The sequence below is a fragment of the Antechinus flavipes genome, chromosome 2 (genome assembly GCF_016432865.1).
Source record: "Antechinus flavipes isolate AdamAnt ecotype Samford, QLD, Australia chromosome 2, AdamAnt_v2, whole genome shotgun sequence".
NCBI classification, from domain to species: Eukaryota; Metazoa; Chordata; class Mammalia; order Dasyuromorphia; family Dasyuridae; genus Antechinus; species Antechinus flavipes.
Window position 1 is genome coordinate 276,926,849 of NC_067399.1, and position 24,241 is coordinate 276,951,089.

General features: G+C 41.1%; 1 protein-coding gene across 11 annotated transcripts in view; it reads right to left on the bottom strand.

Moving 5' to 3' along the window:
- Positions 1 to 350: 350 nt before the first annotated feature.
- Positions 351 to 24,241, bottom strand: part of PPIP5K1 (diphosphoinositol pentakisphosphate kinase 1) — a 39,176-nt gene continuing 15,285 nt past the window's right edge. For 3 of the 11 annotated variants that reach the window (XM_051977200.1, XM_051977199.1, XM_051977207.1), the window contains 6 exons: positions 22,324 to 22,414; positions 19,290 to 19,415; positions 18,630 to 18,692; positions 13,087 to 13,218; positions 12,691 to 12,804; positions 351 to 1,826 (listed from right to left, as the gene is read on the bottom strand). In XM_051977200.1, the coding sequence (XP_051833160.1) occupies positions 1,102 to 1,826; positions 12,691 to 12,804; positions 13,087 to 13,218; positions 18,630 to 18,692; positions 19,290 to 19,415; positions 22,324 to 22,414 (1,251 nt within the window). In that variant the 3' untranslated portion in view covers positions 351 to 1,101. Of the gene's footprint in view, positions 1,827 to 5,682; positions 5,861 to 12,690; positions 12,805 to 13,086; positions 13,219 to 14,860; positions 15,044 to 18,629; positions 18,693 to 19,289; positions 19,416 to 22,323; positions 22,415 to 24,241 lie in introns of all 11 variants that reach the window. The other 8 variants (XM_051977208.1, XM_051977206.1, XM_051977205.1 and 5 more) reach the window with 8 other exon arrangements.

Consider the following 24,241-nt stretch of genomic DNA (forward strand, 5'->3'; position numbering starts at 1 on the left):
ATCACGCCTGGCCCTAAGAATATAAGAGAAGCAAGAACAAACCTCACAGGGACCCTGGAGTGCTTGGTCCTTGGTGGGCCTGGCTCTGGCCTCACTATAGAAAGATATATATATATATATATATACACATACATACATACATATATACATACATATATATGTATGTATGTATGTATATACATATATATACATACACATACATACACATATACACACACATATATGTGATTTTATATATATATATACACATATATATGTATACACATACACACACACACACACGCACGCCCACACACTCACACACACACATATATATATTAAATTTTTGCTCCTGTCTGTACAATAGTGATCTCTTCTAATTGCTTAAAATAAAACCTGATTCTTTCCACTATAGACTCCCTCCCCACACCAAGCCAAGATACCCCTCAGCAGTTGGCCAAGGATCCCCTGAAGGCAAGATACCCCTAAAGCAGCTTTAAGTGATTACTCTTTTTAGAGTAGTTTGATACCCATCCTATGCCAGAGCTGTTGTCCAGATGGATAGGAAGGGGGCACTTGGGGATAATATGGGAATATCTATAGCCCAATTTCAGTATCAGTGGCCACTAAGATGGTCATTTAGGGAATGGGATTCTCTTTTCCTCTCCCAATTTGATGGGCAATCCTAAAACTGCCCACAGAACACTAGCTACACCTCTTGAATGCCCAGGGGGCCCAAGGGACCTTGGGAGACTATCCACCCTTTCCTAGGACATTCTTTAGAATCCAGGACCCTCATCTGGGATCCCTTCTCTTCTCTGTGCTAGTCCTCAATTGTCTTTAGCAACAAAAGGACATTCCATGCAACTCCCAGTTACCTAGAACGCTCTATTCTGAGGAGCTGAGGACACTAATTAGGCAGCCAGACCCAGGGGACCCTTGGCAGAGCTGGCTCCACCCCGGCCCAGCTCCTGCCCCAATCATGGCCCACTTTAGGAGGGGAGAGGTTGCTTCCTCAGAGCCCTCTGGTTGAAGCCAAGACCTCTAACTGGCAGGTAAGGTGGCCAGCAGAATTGCTGCTGGTTCATATGACTGGTACAGTGACCACTAATGACATAGCACTTAGTCATGTGGTGCTGGTGGAAAGGGAGGCTGCTGGCTGAGGGTCAAGACTTGATCTAAAGGGTCTGGGTCACTAGACAGGTGCTGGTCTTGAAGAACATTATTTCCAAACAGATGATGATCGACCTCCTCAGTACTCTCCTGGGTTGGCTGATCAACTTCTTCTAGAGTGTCTTGAGACAGCAGGTCAGCTTTCTCAGAAGCCTCCTGGGACAGCAGACCAACCTCCTGACCATCCTCCTGGCCTGGCTGGGCAGCCTCCTCCTTGGCCTCCTGGCCTGGCTGGGCAGCCTCCTCAGGAATCTTCTGGAACATGAAGCCGATATCAGGGGCTCCCTTTGACAGGGTGTCAGCACTCACAGGATACTCTTGAAAGGGCTGATCACCTTCGAGAGGGCCCTCTCTCTGCACCAGGGCCTCCGCTTGCACCAGAACCTCTTGGGGGGCCTGGCCCACCTCTTCCAGGGCCTCCTGGGTCAGCCGGCCCCCCTGCCCAGGCATTTCCTGAGGTGGCTGGAAGATTTTAGAGGGCCCTTTTCCCATCTCTGTGGCCTCTTTGCCCCCATCCTCAGGGATCTCCTGAGGCTGCCCATAACTTCGATGATCTTCACTCACTTGAGAACTCAGGTTCAGATGCTCACTGAAGGCAAAATGGGAGCCTCCATCTATTGAAGTAGGGGAAGAGGGGCCAGCACTAGACACAGTGCTGGAGGGGCCACTGCTATCTGTAAAGCAAAGCAAAAGACTGAGTCAGGATAGCCAGAGGGCGACGCACCACCCTCGACATGCAGCTAGAACTGCCAGGCTGGGTGGGCCAGGACCAGCCTTGTTCTGAGGGAAGAATGGGCCCTGAGGTTTGGGAGTCTAAACTCTTAACTTCTCAGAGACAATATTTGGTATGTTTGCTTTTTTTTCCCTTTAAATCATCCTATTAAACTGTAGACTCAATGAGAGCAAGGATCATGTTTTCTTAAACTCCTAGGCTCTCCTAAAGGCCTAGCACAGTGCACTCAACATAGCAGGCACTACATAAATGTTTCTTAAACATCTTGGTGAAGGAATGAAACAGATCAGAGATGAGTTAAGAATATATAATTTTCAGGGGCTTGGCTCCATCCCTTCAAAAGAGAAGTGAGATAGGTGCAATATCGCCATGAGATATCTTAAAGCTTAGCCTGGGAATGTTTAAGGAATATAGAATATATGGGGGAAAAAAAGGAATAAGAAATATAGGAAAGTGCCCTGAAATGTTTTCAAATGAAATAATATTTATAAAGCATTTAACACATATGCAGTTAATAAATGCCTGTTCCCTACCTCTGACCCACCCTCTCCCCAACCTTGGATAAACTTGCAAAGCTTGGGGCAGCTGCTGAATAGAAATGTGTCATAAGCAAGGGATGGAGGTGGGGGTTGAGGGTCCCCATGCAGGCATAACAATGTGTATAGATATACCTATGTATGTATGTGTATACATATTTTATCTAGTCATATGTGCATATAATGTACATGTGTTTGTAATCATATATATACTCATAAATGAAATCCCACATATCAAAGAGAAGAGAGACCAAAACATCAACTTAAGGTTTAAAAAGTACTTTCCTCACAACAATCTGTAATACAAGGAAGCATGTTTTAGTGGAGACTCCTCACTCTCCCAGAACTGGCAGCACTGCCAACACAAATTTGCCCTGAGTTTGTATTCTGAGTAGCTCATTTGAACATCCATTCTCTCTCTCACACACCAAAATGGAATGAAGTGAAAATGAGGAACTGAGCTTGGGGATCAGACGTCTGCTATAGGCCATGCCAATTAGTAATAAGATTTTACTTATTCTAGACCAACAAATCCACAGTTAGTTGTAAAGAAAGGGATTAAAAAATAAAACTCAGGCAGTGAGATATATTAGATTGAATTCTGATTTTTCTGAGATGAAGGAAATGTTGTAACTATTTGGATTCCTTTGAATTTCCTTAGGTGAGGGGAGCAGAAAGTTAGCTAAAGTAAAAACAGGTAGACAAATACAGCTCAATGTGCTATGAGAAAGTTTTGGATTGGTTGAGAATTATATAAGTGCCCCAAACTGATCAAATAACTAGTCATATCAGACTAACTACATTTCCACTTATTAAGGTTAGTGGATCAGGAGAATGGTACACTTGGATTTCAGCAAAGCTTTTGAAAAAGTCATTGATTCTCCTTATGGACAAGATAGAGAGATCTGTACATCTAGGCAGACTCATAACTAGCTGAGTAGTTAAACCCAGAGTATTAATATCCTGAGGCCAACCAGAGATTGGTTCTTGACACTACTCTATTTGCTATTTTTTAATTGGTAACTTGGATGAAGGCAGGCTTTATCAAATTTACAGATAACACTAAGTTGGAAGTGGGGAACAATAAATACAATGAATTAATTATTGAGACCAGCCTGAAAAAAGATCATGATAGGCTAGGACATTTGAGTAAATCTAATAAAAGGAAAAGTACCTGAGACCGGTTTGTGTCAGCAGAAGGGAGAAGTTAGGGGTTTAGGCCCTGCTGTCTCTTGATCATTGAGACTATGACCTAAGCCCCATCAAGGACTGGATTTGGAAGCCCTTCTTCAAGGGGAATTAGACTGGAAAATATTATTCCATCCCAGGTCATGGCAACAAACCTTGCTTTACCATGAAACCATGAAAAGCTATCTTTATCTTGCTTAAACCTAGCAGCTCCACTCTGCTAGGTTTAAGCAAGATAAAGATAGCTTTTTTGTGGGAGCCTCTTCTCTTCCATGGCATCCAAAACTACCTTGAGTCATTACAACAGTACTGCAACTCTCCATTACCTGTCAGGAAAGCTTCTGCCCCAACCTTTACCTCTCTTTGGACTCTTGCCCTTGACCAATGCCCAACATGAAGCCTGCCCCTAATGGACCCTCCATTCAGCAGCAAGGGAGGTGGGGACTTCCATTAACACTAAAACTTTCCTTCTAACACTAACTCTTCCTTTCCCTAGCTGATTCTGGGAGAGTAGGGCTAGAACTCCTGTGTTTCGTAGGGATTAGATTTAGAAGCCACCTCATTCCAGCATATTGTGGAAACTGTATCTGCCTTGTCCTCTCATCAACACAACCATGCACACCTTCCTTATCAATATTTACCCAGTAAAAAAAAGAAAGTAATAATGCCTTCCCACTCTCCCTATGACCTCCAACAACCATCAAGAACCTGGATGCCAAATCTCCTGTTACCCAGGATACCACCAGGATCAGAGTCAGATACAGGGCTTTGTCTACAACTCAGACATCATATCTGACCAGAAGTCATTCACATATTTTCTGTGCAGGGAATGCATTACACAATGTCTCTTGACATTTTGCAATGAATCAAAGGAACTGGTGCTGAAAATAAGTTCAGTCATCTTCCTGAAGCTCTGTTCACCAGATATAAGACAGCAGACCCAGAGATCTAATCTGTTATCTTAAATTGCCTGGGGCATAGAAAAAAAACAAATTGATAATACCCTTTATCTTCATATGACCCTGGCAAGTTGAAGCCCTAGCCCAGTGATAGTTCTCCTAATGATTAGCAAATTCTTACTTCTCTCAGTTAGAATCTCTAGATGCTTAGTCAAAAACAAACAAAAACCCATTCAACTGCTATCAGTCTCTACTCTCTCATTTGCATCCATTTAGCCCTATCTCTCTTGATATTCTACCAAGTTCTGTCCAGTCCCTTCCATCATGCCCTCTGAAGTCCCATTCTGGTGTTAACAAAACTACTTTCATCTTTCACCTCTTTTCTTCTCATATCCTTTCCATCTTCTTGCACTCAAGTGGCATCTGCCACTCTCTCCAACTTTAGAGACACCTCATCTTATGCTCTTTAACCCACAGGAAGAGTTGGCATCCACTTCCAGACCCTTTGGTTGCCTCTACCATTTTACATGCTCATTTACATAAGCATACTCTCAACATCCTTGGTGCAATCTTCTATGTATCTGAAGTCATTCTTTCTTAATGATGTTAGCACCTGGGTCACAGTATTCCTATCTACCCTATCCCTGATACTAATACTCAGGGACTTCAATATGCAAGTTGATATTCCCTCAAAACTCTGACTTCTCAGTTCATCAACTTCAACTCTCACAACTTGTACCTTCATTCCAACTGAACTACTAATTGAATCACTGAGCTTAAATGGGGATAATAATAACACCTCCCTCCCAGGGTTATTGTGAAAATCAAATGAGATATTAACACAGTGCCTGACATGCAGTCCACATTTAAGAAATACTTACTTTCCTTATCCTCTGCCAACGATAGCAATATTGACATCACCCATTACTCATTATTGTACTTTCATTATCCAGAACTTTGAAATTCCTCTCTTGGGTTATCTTTGTATCTTTCCTTTATCCTCTCTTCTAAATGTATTTTTTGACCTCACCATAACCTGCAGTCACTCCATTGCTCTACTTTCCCAGGTTATTATTTTTGCTCCTTGACCACCTGTCACATCTCATACCTATACCCCACATTCCACTATATTGTTTCCCGGTTCTTTCTTGTGTGCTGTTGAATAATTTGTTACCTAATATCAAATGAAACTTCATTCCTGAAAAGAGTATGTTCTGTATATGGATGAGTATGGATACATATACATGTGAAGAGTTCTGAAGACCAGATGATTTTATATTCAATTGGAGGTTATAAGGAAGCTGCTGAGTGGGAGGTAGGGTGTATTGTGACATAGATGTCTGTGTTGTGACCTAAAAAATAAAAAAGATCCCTGTTTTAGGAAGATCACCTTGATAAGTCTTTTCTCCCAAAACCCTTTTCTCATTTGAGAATTTTATCTTATATTTTATTGAAAAAATTGAGGTAATTCACTGATAGCTCTTTTCTTCACATGACCCAAATGCTTTTTACCTTTAAGGGGTCTCCTTCACCCCAATCTCATGAAGAAGTGATCCTTTTCCTTGCTAAGTTCAACTCCTAGCGACCCCATTCTATCCCATTTTCTCCAACATTTGCCCCCTCTACCATCACCACTTTTTCTCCCTTGTCTTCAATCTCTCCCAAAGTACTGGCTACTTCCCTAATGCCCACAGATATGACCACATATTCTCATCCTCAAAAACATCCCTGACTTGACCCCTTCATCATTGATCATTATTATCCCATGTCTCTCTTGCCTTTTGTGGCTGAACTTGAGAAAACTGTTAACTTGACCCACAGGAGAAGTTGGCATCCACTTCCAGACCCTTTAGTTGCCTCTACCATTTAACATGCTCACTTTGGAGATTCACTCCATACTATCTACTTCTTTCACACTTCTTTCACTCTTCTTAACTCTCAACATTCTGACTTCCAATCTCATCATTCAACTCAAAATGCTCTCTCCAAAGTTACTAAGGATCTCCTAACTAATGGTCCTTTTTCAAACCCCATCCTTCTTGACCACTTTGCAGCCTTTAATACAGTTGATCACCCTCTTCTCCTTGATACTTTTTTCGCTAGGTTTTGGAACCTGGTTCTCCTCTTAAAGTACCTGAGGAGCCCTTCTCACTCTCCTTTGCTGGACCTTCATCAAGATCATATCTATTAAGAGTGGATAGCCCACTCTTCTCTGTCCTGGGCTCTCTTCTCTTCCTCCTCTAAAACTATTTCAATTGTTACTCTCACCCAGCTCCCATGGATTTAATGATCTCTACACTAATGATTCTCAAATTAATTTATTCAGCTCTTCTCTGCTGATCTCCAGACTTATATCTCCAATTGCCTACTGAACATCCCAAATTGGATGTCCTATAGACATCTTAAACTAAAGTCATAATCTTTTGCCTAAAAGCCTTTCCCTCTTCCAAATTCCTTCTATTACTGCTCAGGGTATCACCATATATTCCCAGTACCTCAGGTTCACATTCTCATCCACCATATCCCATCTGTTGCCAAGGGCTTTGACTTTGCCTTCACAATATCTCTTATATGTGCCTCATTCTCTTCTTAGCCACTGCCCCATTCTATTTCAGGCCTTATCACCTTATGTATAGACTACTGCAATAGCCTGCTGATTAATCTCCCTGTCACTTTAGTCCAGTGGCTCTCAAACTTTTGTTTTCACCATCTTTATACTATTTTAAAAACTATTGAGGATCTGTCTGAAGAATTTTTGTTTATGTGGGTTATATTGACAGATATTTACCATATTAGAAAAAATTAATTTGAATTTGCAGACCTTCTGAAAGAGTTTCAGAGACCACCAGAGAATCTTTGGACTTTACTTTCAAAACCTACTGCTTTAGTCCATCCTCTAGTCAACTATCAAAGGGATGTTCCTAGAAAGGAGGGGGAGATTACTGCCCCCTTCCCCACTTGACAAAACTCCAGGGGCTCCCTAGTATTTCCAGGATCAAATGTAAAATTCTCTATTTGATGTTCAAAGCCCTTCCTAACATGGCCCTCCCCTCTTACTTCTCTACTCTTCTTATACTTTATATGTCTCCACATATGAGGTGATCCACTCATGCTCCTCTTCCTCTAAGACATGCTTTCTCCCTGCTGTGAGCATTTTCACTGGCTATCCCCCTTAGAACCTGGAACATTCTCTTCCTCCTCTCTACCTCTTGGCTCCTCTGGTTTCCTTCAAGTCCCAGGTAAAATCTCACCTACAGGAAGTTTTTCCCAATGCTCCTTAATTCTAGAGCCTTCTCTCTGGTGATTATTTTCAACTGATTCTGTGGATAGCTGTCTGTATATAGTTGTTTGAGGGTTGTAGCCCCCATTAGATTGTGAACTTCTTGAGAGTAGGGATGTCTTTTACCTTTCTTTGTATTCCCAGAGCTTAGCACAATGTCTGGTACTCGAGGGTACTTAAATTTTTTTTACTGATTATGTGTATTTATGTATATATGAATGATAGACAAGATAGCACAGCAAACAGAAAAATGTCAGCAAGACATGAGTTCAAATTTGACCTTTGACGTGTACTGTTTGTATAATTTTGAATAAATCACTTAATCTCTAAGTACTCTCAGGAACTCTCTTAAGACTAATAGTGCTGCAAAGACACTGAGGATTGACAGACTTGATGTGGACTTCTTCATTTGGGAGTTCCTTACAGTGATGAAATCACAGGTTTGGCCATAAATACAGAGCATCCCAAAACCTTAGTGTAGGATTAAACTGTCAAGCTTAAAAGCTGCACTAAGACTTCTGGGATGCTCTTTATGTATTTATATATACCTCGCTATGATATAGCAGTAATCCTTGGTTCTTAAAGGCTATATTAAGGAAGCACATGTACTGGCATGCCCTACTAAGATGGAAAGGCTTTGAATATGTGCCCTATGACATTTTGCCTGCTGTTTTTATTTTTATCTTAGCTAAATATGGAGAAGCTCATTATCACTAGGTTGGCTGCTAGGTGTGGAATTCTCAGGCCATGGCAACCTAAGAAACAAAGAAAAATACAAAATGGCCTTCAGTCCTAGGTGCCCCACCCCACCTTGGCAGCTTGGGTGAAAGTAGCAAAATGGAGGAAGAAGAAGGTGCTAAGAATCACACAAGTCTTAGGTTGTTAACATTTATCCATTCAAAGGACAAAAGAGAGTCACAGCTAACTAGGACAGAATAGCATCTCTTTTTTAAGAGTCTACAAATTTGGTTTCATTGTTTCATTTGTAAATCTAAGGACAATGAGGACTTTGCTGTCCTTCCTCATGATGAACATAAGCAAAGAGATTCACATGAAAATAATTACAGATTATGCATCAATAGAGCATGAGGTTAAAAAAAATGAATAATTCAACAAGATCCTCCAAACCAAGTCAATATATGGATACTCTATGACATCAATCCAAAAGAAGACATAGGAGAGAAGGGCAAAAAATATTAGAAAGTAGGATTCAGGAGTAAGGAACAAAATATGCCAAAAGTTTGACTACTCAGAAGCTTCTTGCCTATATCCTATTTATCTACCCATATATGATTATATAGAGAAATAAAAATATAACATATCATATACATATATAAATATACACACATATGTGTATACATATATGTATATATACATATACGTACATGCATACATACATATACATATATATATATATATATAAAATATTTTCTTCTATGATGAGAACCAAATGATATGGGACATGATGAACCTGAATGTCACTACTGTTTAGTCATTTCAGTCACATCTGACTCTTTCTTTCTGACCCCATGTAGGGTTTCCTTGGCAAAGATACTGAAATAGTTTGCCATTCTTCCTCCAGCTCATTTTACATATAAGGAACTAAGGCAAACAGGATTAAATAACATACTCATTTTCATATACAGTAAGTGTCTGACACCAGATTTGAACTCAGGAAAATGAGTCTGACTTTATCCATGCACCTTCTAACTGCCTGAATAACATAACAAAAATGAAATAATGAATAACTGATACTTTATACAGTAACTTTACATTTTTCAAAACATTTTCCATTATTATATTTATGCCTCATTAAATCCTATAAAATAGGTATATAGGTATTATTATTCTCATAATACAGATGAGAAAATTAAAGACTTGGTCATGGCCATAAAGTCAGCATCAGAGGTGGGGGGTACCTTGACAGAATATGACTGGTTAATGATATTGGGAGTCATTTATTAATTATGGGTCTGTAAGCAATTAGATAATCAACTAGTTAGATGAAAGGTAAAAAAAACACCAAACCAAAAAAAGAATGAATAAGAGAAGATGACATTATAGTCAAATATAACTCCAAGCTAACTTATTTAAACAAACTATTGATGCCAAAAATTGGGAAACAACTAATTGAAAATGCATTGATTACCACCATTTCCTTAAAAAGCTTAAAGTAAGGAAACTGTAAGAAGGCCATAAACAATCTAAGTCATCAAACATAGTGCCTTTGCCATATAAACATGGAAATCAAAAATACCAGTTTAGAATATAAAAGCAATACTGAGAAGGAAAAGAGGAAGCTTAAGAGCATTTTTTTTGTTCTAACAAAAAGTAGTGGAATGGGTAATAAATCTGTAGAAAGTGGAAAATGAATCTTTCAAAAGGCTTGGTCTAAAACTTATCTGAGCCAGATCATCAAACGGCTTATATATGAAAACTGGGAAAAGAACAAATAAATGAAAAATGAAATAAGATATACCAGTGTTTAAATCATGTATGTATTAGCTAAAACTATCCCATTTGGACTAACTTTTCAACTTTTTGATGGTCTATATTGGTTAGCAACTCATCTGTTGTTTACAAAGTCTCCAACAGTTCTATAACTTAGAGAATTGCCTGGTTTACTAAGGTATTAAGTGATTTGCTTATGGTCCATACAGGTAGTAATGAGACAGAAGTGGGCCTTACATACTCTTAACTTTAAAACTCATTCTCTAGTCACTAATATCCCATTGCTTCTTGATATGTCAGGAAATTTTTACTAAAAACAGGATTGTCCAACAGGCTGAGTAGAACAGGCTACTTTTAGAAGAGGCAGAGGCTGGAACACCATATTAAAGTGAAGATTTCTTTCAAGTTTGGACTGAATTAGCTGCTGAGGTTCCTTTCTACTCTAGGATTTTATAAATAAGCAATCCACAGAATTGGTTTATCCATATATCTTGTATAAGGACTGTACACAATGAGGTGATTCAGACCAATTCCAATAGAACTGGGATGGAGAGAACCATCTATATCCAGAAAGAGGACTATGGAGACTGAATATGGATCACAACATAGTATTTTCACCTTTTTTGTTGTTTGCTTGCTTTTTGTTTTCTTTCTCATTTTCTTTCCTTTTTTGATCTGATTTTTTCTTGTGTGTCATGATAATTGTGGAAATATGTATATAAGAATTACACATGTTTAACATATATTGGATTACTTGCTATTGAAGGGAAGGAGTGGAGGGAAAGGAGGGAGAAAAAAGTTTTACAAAGGTGAATGTTGAAAATTATGCATATATTTTGAAAATAAAAAGCTTAAAAAAAAGAAAAGCATGGCTAGGCAACAGTTTGTATTAAAAAGATCTGGAGATTGTAGTAGACACCAAGTTCAATACAAGTCAACAATAATAAATCACATATATTGAGTGCTTTTAAGTTAACAAAACACTTTGCCACAGAAGATCCATGATGGAAAATGCTACTCACATTCAGAGAACAAATATGGAGTCTGAATGCAGATTGAAGCATACTATTTTCACTTTTTTTTCCCCTCATGGTGTTTCTCTTTTGTTCTGATTCTTCTTTTACAACATGACTCATGTGGAAATATGTTTAATATGATTGTATATTTATAGCTTATATCAGATTGCTTGCTATGTTGGGGAAGGGAAAGGGAAGGGAAAAAAATGGAACTCAAAATCTTACCAAAGTCAATGTCAAAAACTATTTTTACATATAATTGGACAAAATAAAATAGTATGAAAAAACCACACACTTTTCTGACAACTATTACAGTTTAATAAGAGGAACACTTCTACCAGAGCTATTTGCAGATTGAATAAGCTATTTGGAAGAATAGTGAGTCTCCTATCAATGAACACATTCAAGCAAAATCTGGATTACCACTTCTGGGCCATGTTGTATAAGAAATAGATGTTTATGTACTGGTTGGACTAGAAGACCTTTGAAATTATAACAAACCTTGACATTCTAATGGTCTCAGATGGCAAGTGCTGCTCCACAACCCGGGTCACTATAACCCATATGAGCAAAACCTGAATTTCTCCCTCAGCTCTAATATAATCCAAGCAAAATAGTGAAAACAAGACATGCCTAATTTCAGTCATTAAGCAAAAGATAAGCATTCAGGGGAAGGTCTCTCTAATATCAATATTTATGACTCAAAGTCATCATCCAGTGATCTTTCTACCCAATGTCATTTTTTCCTCCTTCACTGCCCCATGGCAAAAGAACATCTTGTGACCTGACCACAAGGAAACAAATGCCTGAGACAATCAAGATGATCTACATACTATCCCCAAGGACCAAGGGTGGAATAAGGAATCAGGGTAGGCAGGATGCCTCCTCCTCTTCCCCAGTGTCCTTCACAGTCACAGAAGAACTAGCACTGCCTGAGAATGAGCTAAGAAAGCTAAACATGGAACAGTCAATAGCAGGCTTTGATATACTATTTCTGTCTGTTCTATATATCCACCTCTTCTCCCTAGGCATATTTCCTGGAAGGAGATAAATAGTCCAACTAGGAATATAAAGGGATCAAGTTTCTATTCTTTCCTCCTCAGAGGGCTCTTCTCTTCTCTCTACATACTGATTTGACTGACCTTCCTCTTCATCTCTCAGGCTTACCTCCAGGGAGGAGGAATGATGAGACAAGGTGGCCAACGAGGTAGAGATGAAGAGGGAGCAGACACCTTCCAACTTTCAAGCCTCAAGCATAGTGGATGGGGATTCCTCACCCTACCAGTTAACTATTTTCCTCTTCCTTGTTCTACTGTCTTTCATCCACCTACCTCTCATCCCACAACCCTTCTACTCCCTTCCCCATTCATCTATTTTCCCATCCCTTCATCCCTTACCCCTTATGCCCCTATTCCCTCCCCCCAAGAGCACTCACACCATGGGGGCTTCTCAGAGCGCTGCCGGAGCTGCAAAGGGGGTGAGTGAAGGGTCTGGGGTGGAGCAAATGGGCCCCCAGGAGCCTGGTTGCTGTGCATGGAATCAAACAGAGCTGGAGAGGGAAGAAAGAATACACATGAGTGGGAGTTTGAGTGTGGCGGGAGTGGGGAGGGTCCAAGGCCTTTCTTCACAGGTCTCAGCTACTGTACCCCTTCTCAGCCCTCTCATGTTGAAAAACTGGGAAGGAACCACTTCCAGAGAAGGTAGGGGTCAGCAGAGGTCTATGTATAGGTCAGATGTTCTTTCCTAGCCTTGCCCAGCCTATCCTGCCATGTTTCTCTGGCACAGACCATACTTTGGAAGAAGAGGGAGAGGTCAAGGGGAATCTTCATACCTGCAGATACTTGGGCATCTGTGTGCCGTTGGCAGACTGAACTCAGGAATTCATTCACTTGGCGAAGGGAGAGGGCATTGTGCAGAGTTTCCAATGGGTAGATGGTAGGCACCATGGAACAACCTTCAAATCCTGCCAGGATTAAGATTTGAATTGAACAAAGTAAGTAAAAATTCCAGCAGAAGACACCTGACCAGGCCTCAAGAAAGATAGGAAAATGAGGCCCTAAGGCACCAGGATAATGAGCTACCTCTCAAAAGCTAACACCACTGAACCCCCTTAGAAAAATGAGAATTATTAGGAGAGGAAATTCTGCAAATCTTCTGTTTAAGATTACCTTTTTTTCCTTTAGTTCCCTTGGACAGCCTTGCCTCCCAAAAAACTTGCTTCTGAAGACCCATAATTGCCCTATTCAGGAAGCCCTAATCTACAAATGCCTAATTTAGGAGGCTATTAGAATTCTACTGGAGTCAAGCCCTAAATTCTTCTAGGAGAAAAAGATGTGAGTGTAGAGCAAGAGACTTCTAGTATCTGACATGAGGTGAGATGACAGGATTGGAAGGAAGTAGAGGAGTCTAGAATGAAAAAGCAATAGGACTACATGAAGGGTATGTTCAGGGTCTTTTAACAGCGTATGGAGTTGGACAGGAAAGGATGGGTGGAACATGCAGATACAGGAAATAGAGAGAGGAGTTGGAATCTTTAGAAGTTGAAAGAGCATGCAGTACACACAGAATTCAGCCTAGCAAAACCACATGCATGAGCAGGCTGGAGGATGAGAGTTCTTCCTTGGTTAATTTTCATCACCAAAAATCTCTTCCTTGGGAAGCCTCAGCTCCTATGGACAGCAGTTTGCCAATCAGGAGAATGAGTCAGTTCTCTCTAAGGAAAATCATTTTCTTGTTCCCTTCCCAATAATTTCAATGTCGGTCTTTATACCCACTGCCCAGGGTAGTGACAAAAACAAAGCTAAATACATTTGTGATTTTATATTCACAATCTGCTGAGGGGCCAACTCTCTCTCTTAGAACACCAAGTATGCACCTGAAAAACTAATATAGTCCTTCCCTTAAATCTTCTATACATCCCTTAGGGTATTGGAGACAGAGTAGGACAAAAAGACCCTTGCAACTCCCATTCTGAAAACTGGGCCAACTTTGTAACTCAAATAACTCAGTCCCTTCTTTGCAACTTTAGCTTACCTTCTCCCTGCCTTTGGCCCTGTCATTATCCCAAGTCTTGCTAAGGAAGCCAAGGAAGTCATTTTCCAACAACTCTGAGTCTCCCTATTTTTTTCCAGCAAAAATGGTGGTGGTATCTCTTTGACCTTGGGTGATATGCTTTGGCTCTTCAGATCAAGGAAACAAGTAGCCAAAAGGAATTTTCTTTTTTCATTGAGGAGTGAGAGAGGAAAGTTTCATTCTTTTCTAGAGTGGAGGATGGCAACAGAGGGGCAGAAGGAACTATGGAGGACATAGGAACAAAAGGAAAGAAATTCCTCTATGCCGAATAGATTTGGGTGCCTGGGGAACAATGGTCTGAAGATCAGTTCTAGGAGTAAGGACAGTATGGAGAAAACAGAAAAGGAGGCAGTTAAGAAGAAGCAGGGTTAAGGAGTGAGGGGAAAAAAGAACAGCCAATGCTACAATTACCAGCCTGGCCCCAGCACCATCTAAGCTGCTCAATGTACATAGCCTCAGGAAAGGTAGAGGTAAATAAGCAGGTTCTTCTGCTAATGTAGCAACAAGCAAAGCAGCCAGGTGGGAGGGGATACCGTAGAGGCACTCAGGATCATCCTGGCCTGAGCGCAGCCAGTTCCGGAAGAGACGAAGGTGGTAGGAGCACTGGTGCAGGTGATGCGCCAGCGTGGCATCCAGGGAGATTGGCCAGCCCCCTGGGCAGTCGGAGGAGAAACTGCGCAGCAGCTGGACCACAGGGTGCTGGTCATCCAGCAGCTCTGCAGGAGGACAGGGCCATAAAGGAAAGCAGAGAGAGACAGAGAAACAAGAGGGACAGTGAGGATGGTACTGGCTAACAGAAGCATAAGGAAGTGGGGTTATGACCCCAATGTATGTGGGCTTTCAAGCTCCAAATATGGGCTAAAAGAGGAGAGATGGATGAGGTCACAAGATAATCTCCAGCAAGAAAGAAAATAAGGTGTGTGTGTAGGGGGGGAAGACAGGAACACCAAATGAAGCCTGAGGGGGAAACAAAGATACTGTCCTCCCTTAGTTCAGCTCTGTGAATTCTTTTTTTCAAATGCTTGCAGAATTTTTTCTCAGCCAGAATAAGCTGCCAGTCTTGATCTCAACTGGGCAGCATTGACAAAAGGTGGCTATGAAAATTGTGGATTCTTGGAGATAAGATGGAGGTGCTAAAGACCAAGGGACACACAAGAGAGATCAGAGATGAGCCTCATCAAGTTAGAAATGGAATCCTGAACTGTTTCCAATGGCTCATGCCTGGCCTCTCTGAGCCACACTCCAAGAGAATCACAGCTAGGTCCAGAAGACTGGGGAAAAGTACAAGAATGCTGACAAAGCATGGAGCTGAGCCAATTATGTTTCAATAAAGTCATTGAATACAAACACCAGGATCAACCGGTACTGTTGGTTATATGACATATTTTACCATATTCCCCCAACCTGGTACCAGTAAGAATGATTTGAAAAGCAGTTCTGTATAAGTCGCAGAAACTGGTGCAGAGAAAGGGAATCATTCAGTCCCAAATTCATTACATCAGCCAGACTTTGGACTATTTTTCATTTTCATCCTATGGCTATTAAGTCTAACTTAATATGGCTATTAACTCTAAGTAAGTGGGAATTTCAATTTAATTCCATTCATATGCTCGCTGAATATTGATTTTTTTTGATGAATTGCTTTTTGTTGATTGCTGATCTCTGTAATGAAGCTGCAAAGGACTACAGATATGGAAAAACCCAAAAGGTTGGCATGGGGCAGGAGATATGACAGATTCTTAAGAGAGGATCATAGGTATAGAAGGCCTGACCCAAGGTGTGGATAAAGATGGCTGGGTAGAGGGTGAGCGGAGGACCTGATAGAGAAGCAAATGTGTGAGTTAAACACGCTTGGTTAGGTTTGAGACATTATATAGATGGGCTACCAGTACCACTAGAGCTCCCATTCAGAGGATTCTCAGGCTTAATCTTGCTCCAGAGACTGATCTGAAGGGCAATAACTGTAGTTATCATCAAAGATCTCAGGAACTTTTCAGCACACATTGACAATAGTTTATAGCCATTTCACAGTACCGGTCTCTTCTTTCATGCTATTTTGGCTTCTTCAGATAGTTTCAGGTTGTGGTCTGGTAAGTGACTACATGTATAGTCAACTTTACTCCAATCCTGTGATGTGTTCACATGACGTGACTGTCCCCACAAGGGACAGAGAACTGAAGACTAAGAACTTCAGAGGTAGAGGTGGGTTACATACTGGCCTCACATGTTTGGGAAGAAAGAAAGTGGCTCTGCCTTTGCTCCAAGTCTAAGTTTTCCAAGCATTGCTTTGAAGCCAGGTGTTCTGACGAGATCATGGATAATGCTAGGTGCGCCCATATGCTGAATGTGTTGCCATGAACAACAGAGATACATCTTACCTCTATGTCTATGCCATCAGGCACACAATGTCTTGGCTTTACCAGAGCCTTGGGGACACTCTGAAGGCCAGCAGAAACTAAACTGTTGACTCCAGTATAGCAACTCCTGGCTCTTTTTATTGCTACCTAGAAGCTATCAAATTCTAAGAGCCTCTCAGCTAATGTAACTTCCAAGCTCAAAGGCTAGAACAACTAGTGCCATTAAAGCTCTGAAGGCAGGGTTGGCAAAAAAGCAAAAGAGAAGACAGCAACAGCACTTTCCTTGTATTCTTTCCAACCTTGCCTTCTTCTTTGTGTGTGTGTGTGGGGGGGGGGGGGGAAGGGAGGGGGGACTGCCCACCTCAGGCTTTCAGAGAGAAAATATCAGATACTAAACTTCTATGTTCTGGTTTTGGAAGTTTGTTTTGACTATGATTTCTAAGTTCCATACTCTGAAGCTGGGACTCCTTGGGGTTCCATACTCCAGGAATGTAGTTTCATAAGCTTTGTTCTAAAGATGATCATGATTAAGATGATCTAGGAAAGCTACTCTTCAGCTTCATTTGCTGGCCTGGCTTCTGCACCCTGAACAGGAGAATTTCTGCCACAAATTCTCAGGGAGGCTGGAGCATGTTCTGATTGGGAAAGTAGGGGTTCTCAAGCCCAAAAAGAGAAGGCAACAAGGCCTGGTGCAGTGGTGAGACTGGAGAGAGGACAGAGAGGGAGGCCCCAGCACAAACGCTAAGGTAACAGTGACATGGGTAGGGTTAAATGGAAGCATTGGGGTTACACTGGAAGATCCCCTCAAGCTTGATCCAGGCTTGGCCCTGATTCCTTTGAAGGATCTTAGTCATTGGAAAGAGGTTGTGGCTAGAAATTTTATTTTACTTTAAACATAGATCCAGAAGATAAAAACAAGCATACAAAAAGATTAAACTCCATTGCTGAGATGGCACTCCCTTCCCAATTCCCTCCCATCCAGAATCCCACAAAGAACTCACAGTTTAGACAGTCCTTGGATTGGTGCCCCAAAGCCCTTCAGGTCAGGTATCTGTAGTCCTAGCTCTTCAACTCCCTTGGAAACTGTGACTTAAACCCCCTAGTCCCAGATTCTTTGGGGCAAGTTATGCCCTGGATAAGGCTGGGTTGTATAGAATGGGTGTTGATAAACTGAGGGTATAATACTGCTCTTTTTATTCCTCTCAGTCTGATGCTGGAATTGACTCCCTTTTGTTCCCCTTGCCTCTACCACAGGTACCCCTTACAAACCACTTTAGGTTTCTGCCTTCCAGGCCCAGATGCCAGGTTAGTAGCAACATGAAGCACATGGCAAGAGCACACAAACCACGCAGCGTACAAAATGGTAGAGTAAGAAGATGGGAAAAAACTCTGCACCCCATGGACTGAAGGTGAGGAGAATGGGAGTGAGTGGAGGTGTGGGTGAGGATGGAGGAATCTCCAAACAGGAAGGAATTAGTCTTTTCTTCTATATACAAAAGGAAGGAAGGGACATTAAAAAATACAAGGTACATGAGCTACAGGGAGAAGGAAAAGGGTGAGAGGGTTTAGGCATTATATAGTACTCTCTCTGAGGATGGGAATCATTTTTCATATTCATACAAGGCCCCAAATTGGGAATGTTGTGGGAGGGATTTAAACTTAAACAGAGTTTTAATGATGATGGTGACAAAGATGACAATGAGGGTGATAGTGATGAAAAGTAAGACTGAGACTAGTCAAGAAGATAGGACTGGTGTGAGGGGTGCATAGCCAAAGTGGTCACGGTCAGAACAAGAGAATATTCAGGCAGGGGACCCAGTGAGGGATACACCGTGGTTCTAGACACAACAAGAAAAGAGGAGAGAGGTCAGTGCCTGGGGGCAGAAGTAAGTATCTGAGTCAGTGAAGGTGACGAGGTATGACATCAAGTCAGAAGCAAACGTACCGTTAGTCGGATGCTTTGCAAACGACACAGAAAATCGCTTTACAGCCGGGACAGACAAGAACTCTGAGGAGAGAAGACATCATGGGGATTATACCTGCATCTGTCCCTTCCCCCTACACAACTAGACTCTACCTACAACATACCCTCTTGTCCTCTACACCCAAACCTGACCCTTTCCCAACTACCAAATGAATACCTCTTGTATTCCCTTGAATATCCCTTGTATAATGTCTCTGTGAGAAATCACATCCCATTTCTATCTTGAGCCTACTCTCCCTATATCTTCATATTTACTATATCCGGGGTCTGTTCTTATCTAGACATTAAATCCCAGTGGGACTCTTGGTCCCTACCCCAGGTGCTATCTCAGCTGGATCTTTGGGAGTTCCAGACATAACTATGTCATATCCTTCCCTACTACTTGTTATCCACCCACATTGTCTAGAGGGTAGGAAAGTAGGGGTATACAAGGTAGAAGTAGAATGATTAGAATGCACTTGGATAGCTATATGGAGTGAAATGTACCTAATATTAGCAGGGGAGCACTTGTTTCATCCGCACAGTAGGCTACTTCTGCTGCAAAGTCATCTGGCTCAAAGGGGAGATGAAAGGGAAATGGAGTGGGCTAATGATATGGACTACTGCCCCCAACCCACATACCATCTCGATGCATCAGGCTGGCAGGTGGGAGTTTTTTGCCATGGCTGCGAGCGTAGTCCTGTAGATTCGGGGCACTGGATGAGCCACCCAGCACTGTGGTACTGAATAGCCCTGTGCACTGTGAGCCTGCAAAGCCGGAAGCATGTTAGCAGCCAAACAAAGCTGCAACTACTACACACTAACCAAAAAAAAAAAAAAAACCACACAGGGCAAAGCCATTCATAACTGCCACACTATCACACATAGCCTTCACTGCTGCACACTTGGCAAGTTAATGAAGGAGAGAGTCCTTGTGCACAGGCCCGTGGCAAGGGGGTAAAGTTGCTACTCCATGCAGTTTAGTCATTTTAGGGGAGGCAAAGCTGCCTGGAGGAATAAATTTGTCCTCCTTCAGATGAGTCCCTAAAATGCCAGGGGAGTAAGCTTCTCCAGATTCTCCATACCTATTTGATGTTCCCCCATCCTGAGAACAGAGCTTGAGGCACCCCAGATCCTTAGGGGCAGAGAGAAGAAGAACTTTGGGTGAAGCCAGAGACCAGATCCCAAGGTCTTAATGGCTCTCTTCCACTTTCCTCTGCCTCCCCATCAAAGCTTTCAGGGCCTTAAAGTTTCTCCAAGAAAGGAATCATGGAACTTAAATAATTTCAGAATTGTAAGGAACCTTGGAGATCACCATACACAGCTTCCTTCTTTTACAGAAGAGAAAACTAAGACTCTGAAACCTTATGTTCACTTGTATACATCTCTTGACAGTCAGTTCAATTCTACCAACAAGCAAAAAGAAAGTTCACTCCTTGAAATGCTATAGAATCCTCTACACCTGTTTAAACTGGCATATTCCTCTTACCTCACTTCCCTCCCCCACTCAAAAAAAATCTTATAGGGCACTGGTGAGTTCCAGATCAATGAACATTATACTGAACACCTGCTACATGAGGACCACCACTCTGAGATATGGGATACAGAGGAAAAGAACAACAAAAATAAGAGATATCATTACTGACCAAAAAAAAATAGGCCTACTATCAATTAACAACCTTACCTAAATACAATACTGAAAGTCAAATGTCTACATGGTAGGGACAGACATAGCCCTAGGGATTATATGATTTTAAAGCTAAAGGGACCTGAGACATTATCTAGGTCAATCATTTCATTTTATAAATGAGAACACTGAAGGCCAAAGAGGTGAAATTAATTTCCCAAGATTAAATAGTAAAAGTGGTAAAAGTGGCAGAGCCAGGTCTTCAGGTTCCACACTGATGACTCTTTCCTTTACAACACTTTTCTTCTAAGGGGAAACTTCAGAATCATAATGCCAAAACAGAGAAAAGATCTTAGTGAAGTCCATCAGATACAGGATCCCCAAGGTAAAGGAAAGACAAAAAGGGTCATTACCCCTAAGATCTATCTGTCCCACAATGGAAATAAGATGGACCTGTCTTCTGCTCTGAATGGTTTTTTTGGCCTGTCAATGACTTTAGAGAGAGGATGATTCAAGCAGCTCCTATTATTATAGTTTGTCAAGCTTCTGACTTGCATTTACAGGAGAGATTAATATCAGATCTGTTGGGGAATCCTTGAGTTTCCCTTGAATCTACAAGGAGGGGGCAGGATCACAGGGAGAAAAAGTCTACCTAAATCAAGGAATAAAAGAAAGTAATTCAGATGACAGACTGTTCTTATCCTCAGAACCAAATGAAGAACTTTTAAGTCAACATTCTATTTCTGATATAATGGTTTGTCCATATCCTTCATATTTGAAATAGGCTCTAGGATGAAGGTTCTAAGAGAAATGGATCTGATCTCAACAATCTCTACTCTTTCTCAAAATAAGTTAGCTCCATTTTCAGGCCTCACTGGCTCTTTTCCCCATGAGTTAGATCTACCCTACTGATAGCAAAGATTCCAATCTTTTTCTGCTCAGCCTTGGGTTAATAATTTCTGGGCAATTTCTCTGGGTCCCATTAAATTTCTATTGAAATCTAATTTCCCTCTTCTTACTCTATCTGCATTATTTCCATGATTTAGCTGGTATTTCCATCTACTCCTCTGGGGGGAGTAGCCTCTCTTTTAAAACGATTTGGGGAAAAGTACCCCAAATTACAGAGCTATACTCTACCTTTAAGAGATTTTAGATGCATCTTTCCTAGCAAAAAATGATAGGGCAAATGAATACTTTTATCTAGTGTTCTGATCAAGTTCTAATTTGTGCAGGGCTAAAGTGGATTCCATGGACAAATACAATAAGACCACAGAGATAGATAAATTAAATTAAGCAGGATAAAAAGAGGCACAGGGATAAGGAGACCAAGTCTGGAGATCTCAACATATGTTCCTGGTCACAACCTGAAGTCACTGACCTCAGATAAAGGACATAATGAGTAGATAGGCATTTCCCTCCTACTCAATAATACTCCCTCCTCCCCACCTCTCAAACACTAAGATTTGAAGCATCCTTTGGTCCAAGGCATCTATAAAAAACATTCGTGTTTGCCTTCCTCATTACCCCACAACTCCATACATTGGTAATCTTCATATCCAAGAAGTATCATCCCCTGGCAATCTGATCTAGGATTCATCCTTTACTTTTAGAAAGAAGGAAAGAGAAGAGAGGATAGAGGAAGAGAGCACAGAAGTTGGGAAAGAAAAAAACAGGCTTAGGATTCCAGAAGATGGCCTTTGCTCTCCAAAGAGAGCATGGAATAACTCTAGGATTCCAAATGTCCTTACTTAGAGATCGGTCTCTAATAACTCTGATGGCTCAGAGTCTCCTAGTTCCCTTATAATCCTGGACTGGAAGGACTGAGGAAACCTAGGGAGGCAGACTGATTAAGAAAATCAAAAGAGTGATATTTCAGAGATAGAAACCAGAGTTCAAAGTTCACATCTAAAGTCAACTTTCTCCCACTTCCATTCCCATATATCAACAAAAAAAACTTAGGTATATCCAATTCCCAAGGTTGGGGATGGCTGTAATCATAGAACAGATCTCCCTACCCAATACTGAAGAACAATGGTTGGGAAACCATACCCAGGCCACTTTGCTTCATTTCTGTGGGTGGACGTGAAGACTGGAATAGACGGTAACTAGCAGGTCGGGAAGATGAAGTCTCAGACAACACCTGTGGGGAAAGGATCATATGTTACCATCTCCCTACAAAAGCCAGAAAACCAAAACCCAAGTCCTGAACTCTTGGTTCCCTGTAACATCAAGCAGCCAGGATCAGAATAGCTGAGAACAAAAAGGCACTAATGGGAAAATGTGAGGGAAAGATCGAGATGCCCAGGTTTCTTCCATAATGGAGACCAATTTGTTCCCTTTCCCCAATGTTCCTTCCATTTCAGCTGAGAAATAATCATTTCTCCTATTCCATAGATCCAGCAGAGAAGAGATCCCTGTTTCCTATATACTCCTTCCTAAGATTCAGGTTTCCAAGAACTCAGTCATAAATAGAAAAATCTACATGACCCCTTCCCCTCACTTTTGTGTTAATGACTCCTTTCTCCAAACTCTACTTACATAGGGAAGGGAGAAAGTTCAGTTGTCCTACAATTACACTCCTGAGCTCCCTGTTTACCATCTTCTCCCTCAAAATTCAAAATAGATTTTTCAAGTAAACACACCTGATTGTTTCCTCCAACCACCATGTCCTGCCCTACCTAGAAGATGTGCTAAGCTCCTACTCCCAAGCCTCAGAGACAGAAGGTAGGACAAGGAAAAGAGGTAAGGAGGGGGACCTATACACAGAATGCCGTAGGTTGTGAACATAGCCCTGGGGCTGTAGTCCAGCAGCAGGGAGAGGCAAGGGGAGGTCTCTTGGTCTTCACTGGCTATCCCAAAAGGTTATTTGGTCAGCCTGGCTGAGCACTGCGTATTTGTGACCTGCAAGTAGGCCAGATAAAGAATCGTTCAAGGACTGCAGAAGGCCACCTCTCTAATCTTTAGCTCCCACAGAGCAAAGCTAGTTAGAGTTGGACAGACTATTTAGGAAATATAAGGTATCAGAGTCATATATTCCCCATACTAAAATAGAGAAAAAGTAGAATGCAAATAATAGAATGAGACAGGATTGATTAAATGACAAGGTTATAGAACTAGAGAGCAGAGGAAAGGAGTTTCCTACTGGGTTAAAGAACACATCAGGGTAGACCAGGAAGACAGCAGTCCTTCTTAGGCAGAACATAGTTAAGGAGAAGGATCCTTACAGGCTCATAATAAGTTAAGTGATCAATTAACAAATGAAAGTGTTCAAATCCTCTAATGATAAAAGAAACACAAATTTAAAACAACTCTGAGTTGCCACCCTTCATTTATCAAATTGACAAAGATGGTCAAATATGATAAAATTAAATGCTGGCACTACTATAGAAAAGCAGGTGTGCTTTACGGTTCATAGCCGGTGGAGCTAAAAATTGGCCTGATTCTTTTATTAAGCAATAGGGCATTATATGAGAAGCAGAATGGTACAAAGAAAACAGGCGATGAAGGAACAAATGGGGGTTCAAGTCCCTCTGACACATACCTGTATAATTATGAATCTTATAACTTAATATCCCAGGCAACAAAAAGCCTAAGTAACAAATAAATGGCTGATTTGCATTAATGGAGATGATATACAAACCAGTAATAATCTACATTAATAAAATCACAGGTCAGGATTCTCAAAATAGCATTAAGTGATACAGCTATAAAACTTCACACCTCTGGTCCTAGGACTCCATTACTAGGATTATATCATAGAGTTGTTAACTGACAGGTTTAAAAAATAGACCTATTTGTCAAAAATATTCCAAGCAATGATATTTATAATATATAAAAACTAGCGGGGAGACGATATCTAATTAGAGAATAGCTAAACAAACCATGAAATAAAAATATATTATGCCATAAGAAATGACAATTATGATAAAAACCAAGAATTCAAAGAAAGAAGGCTTAATATGTGTTT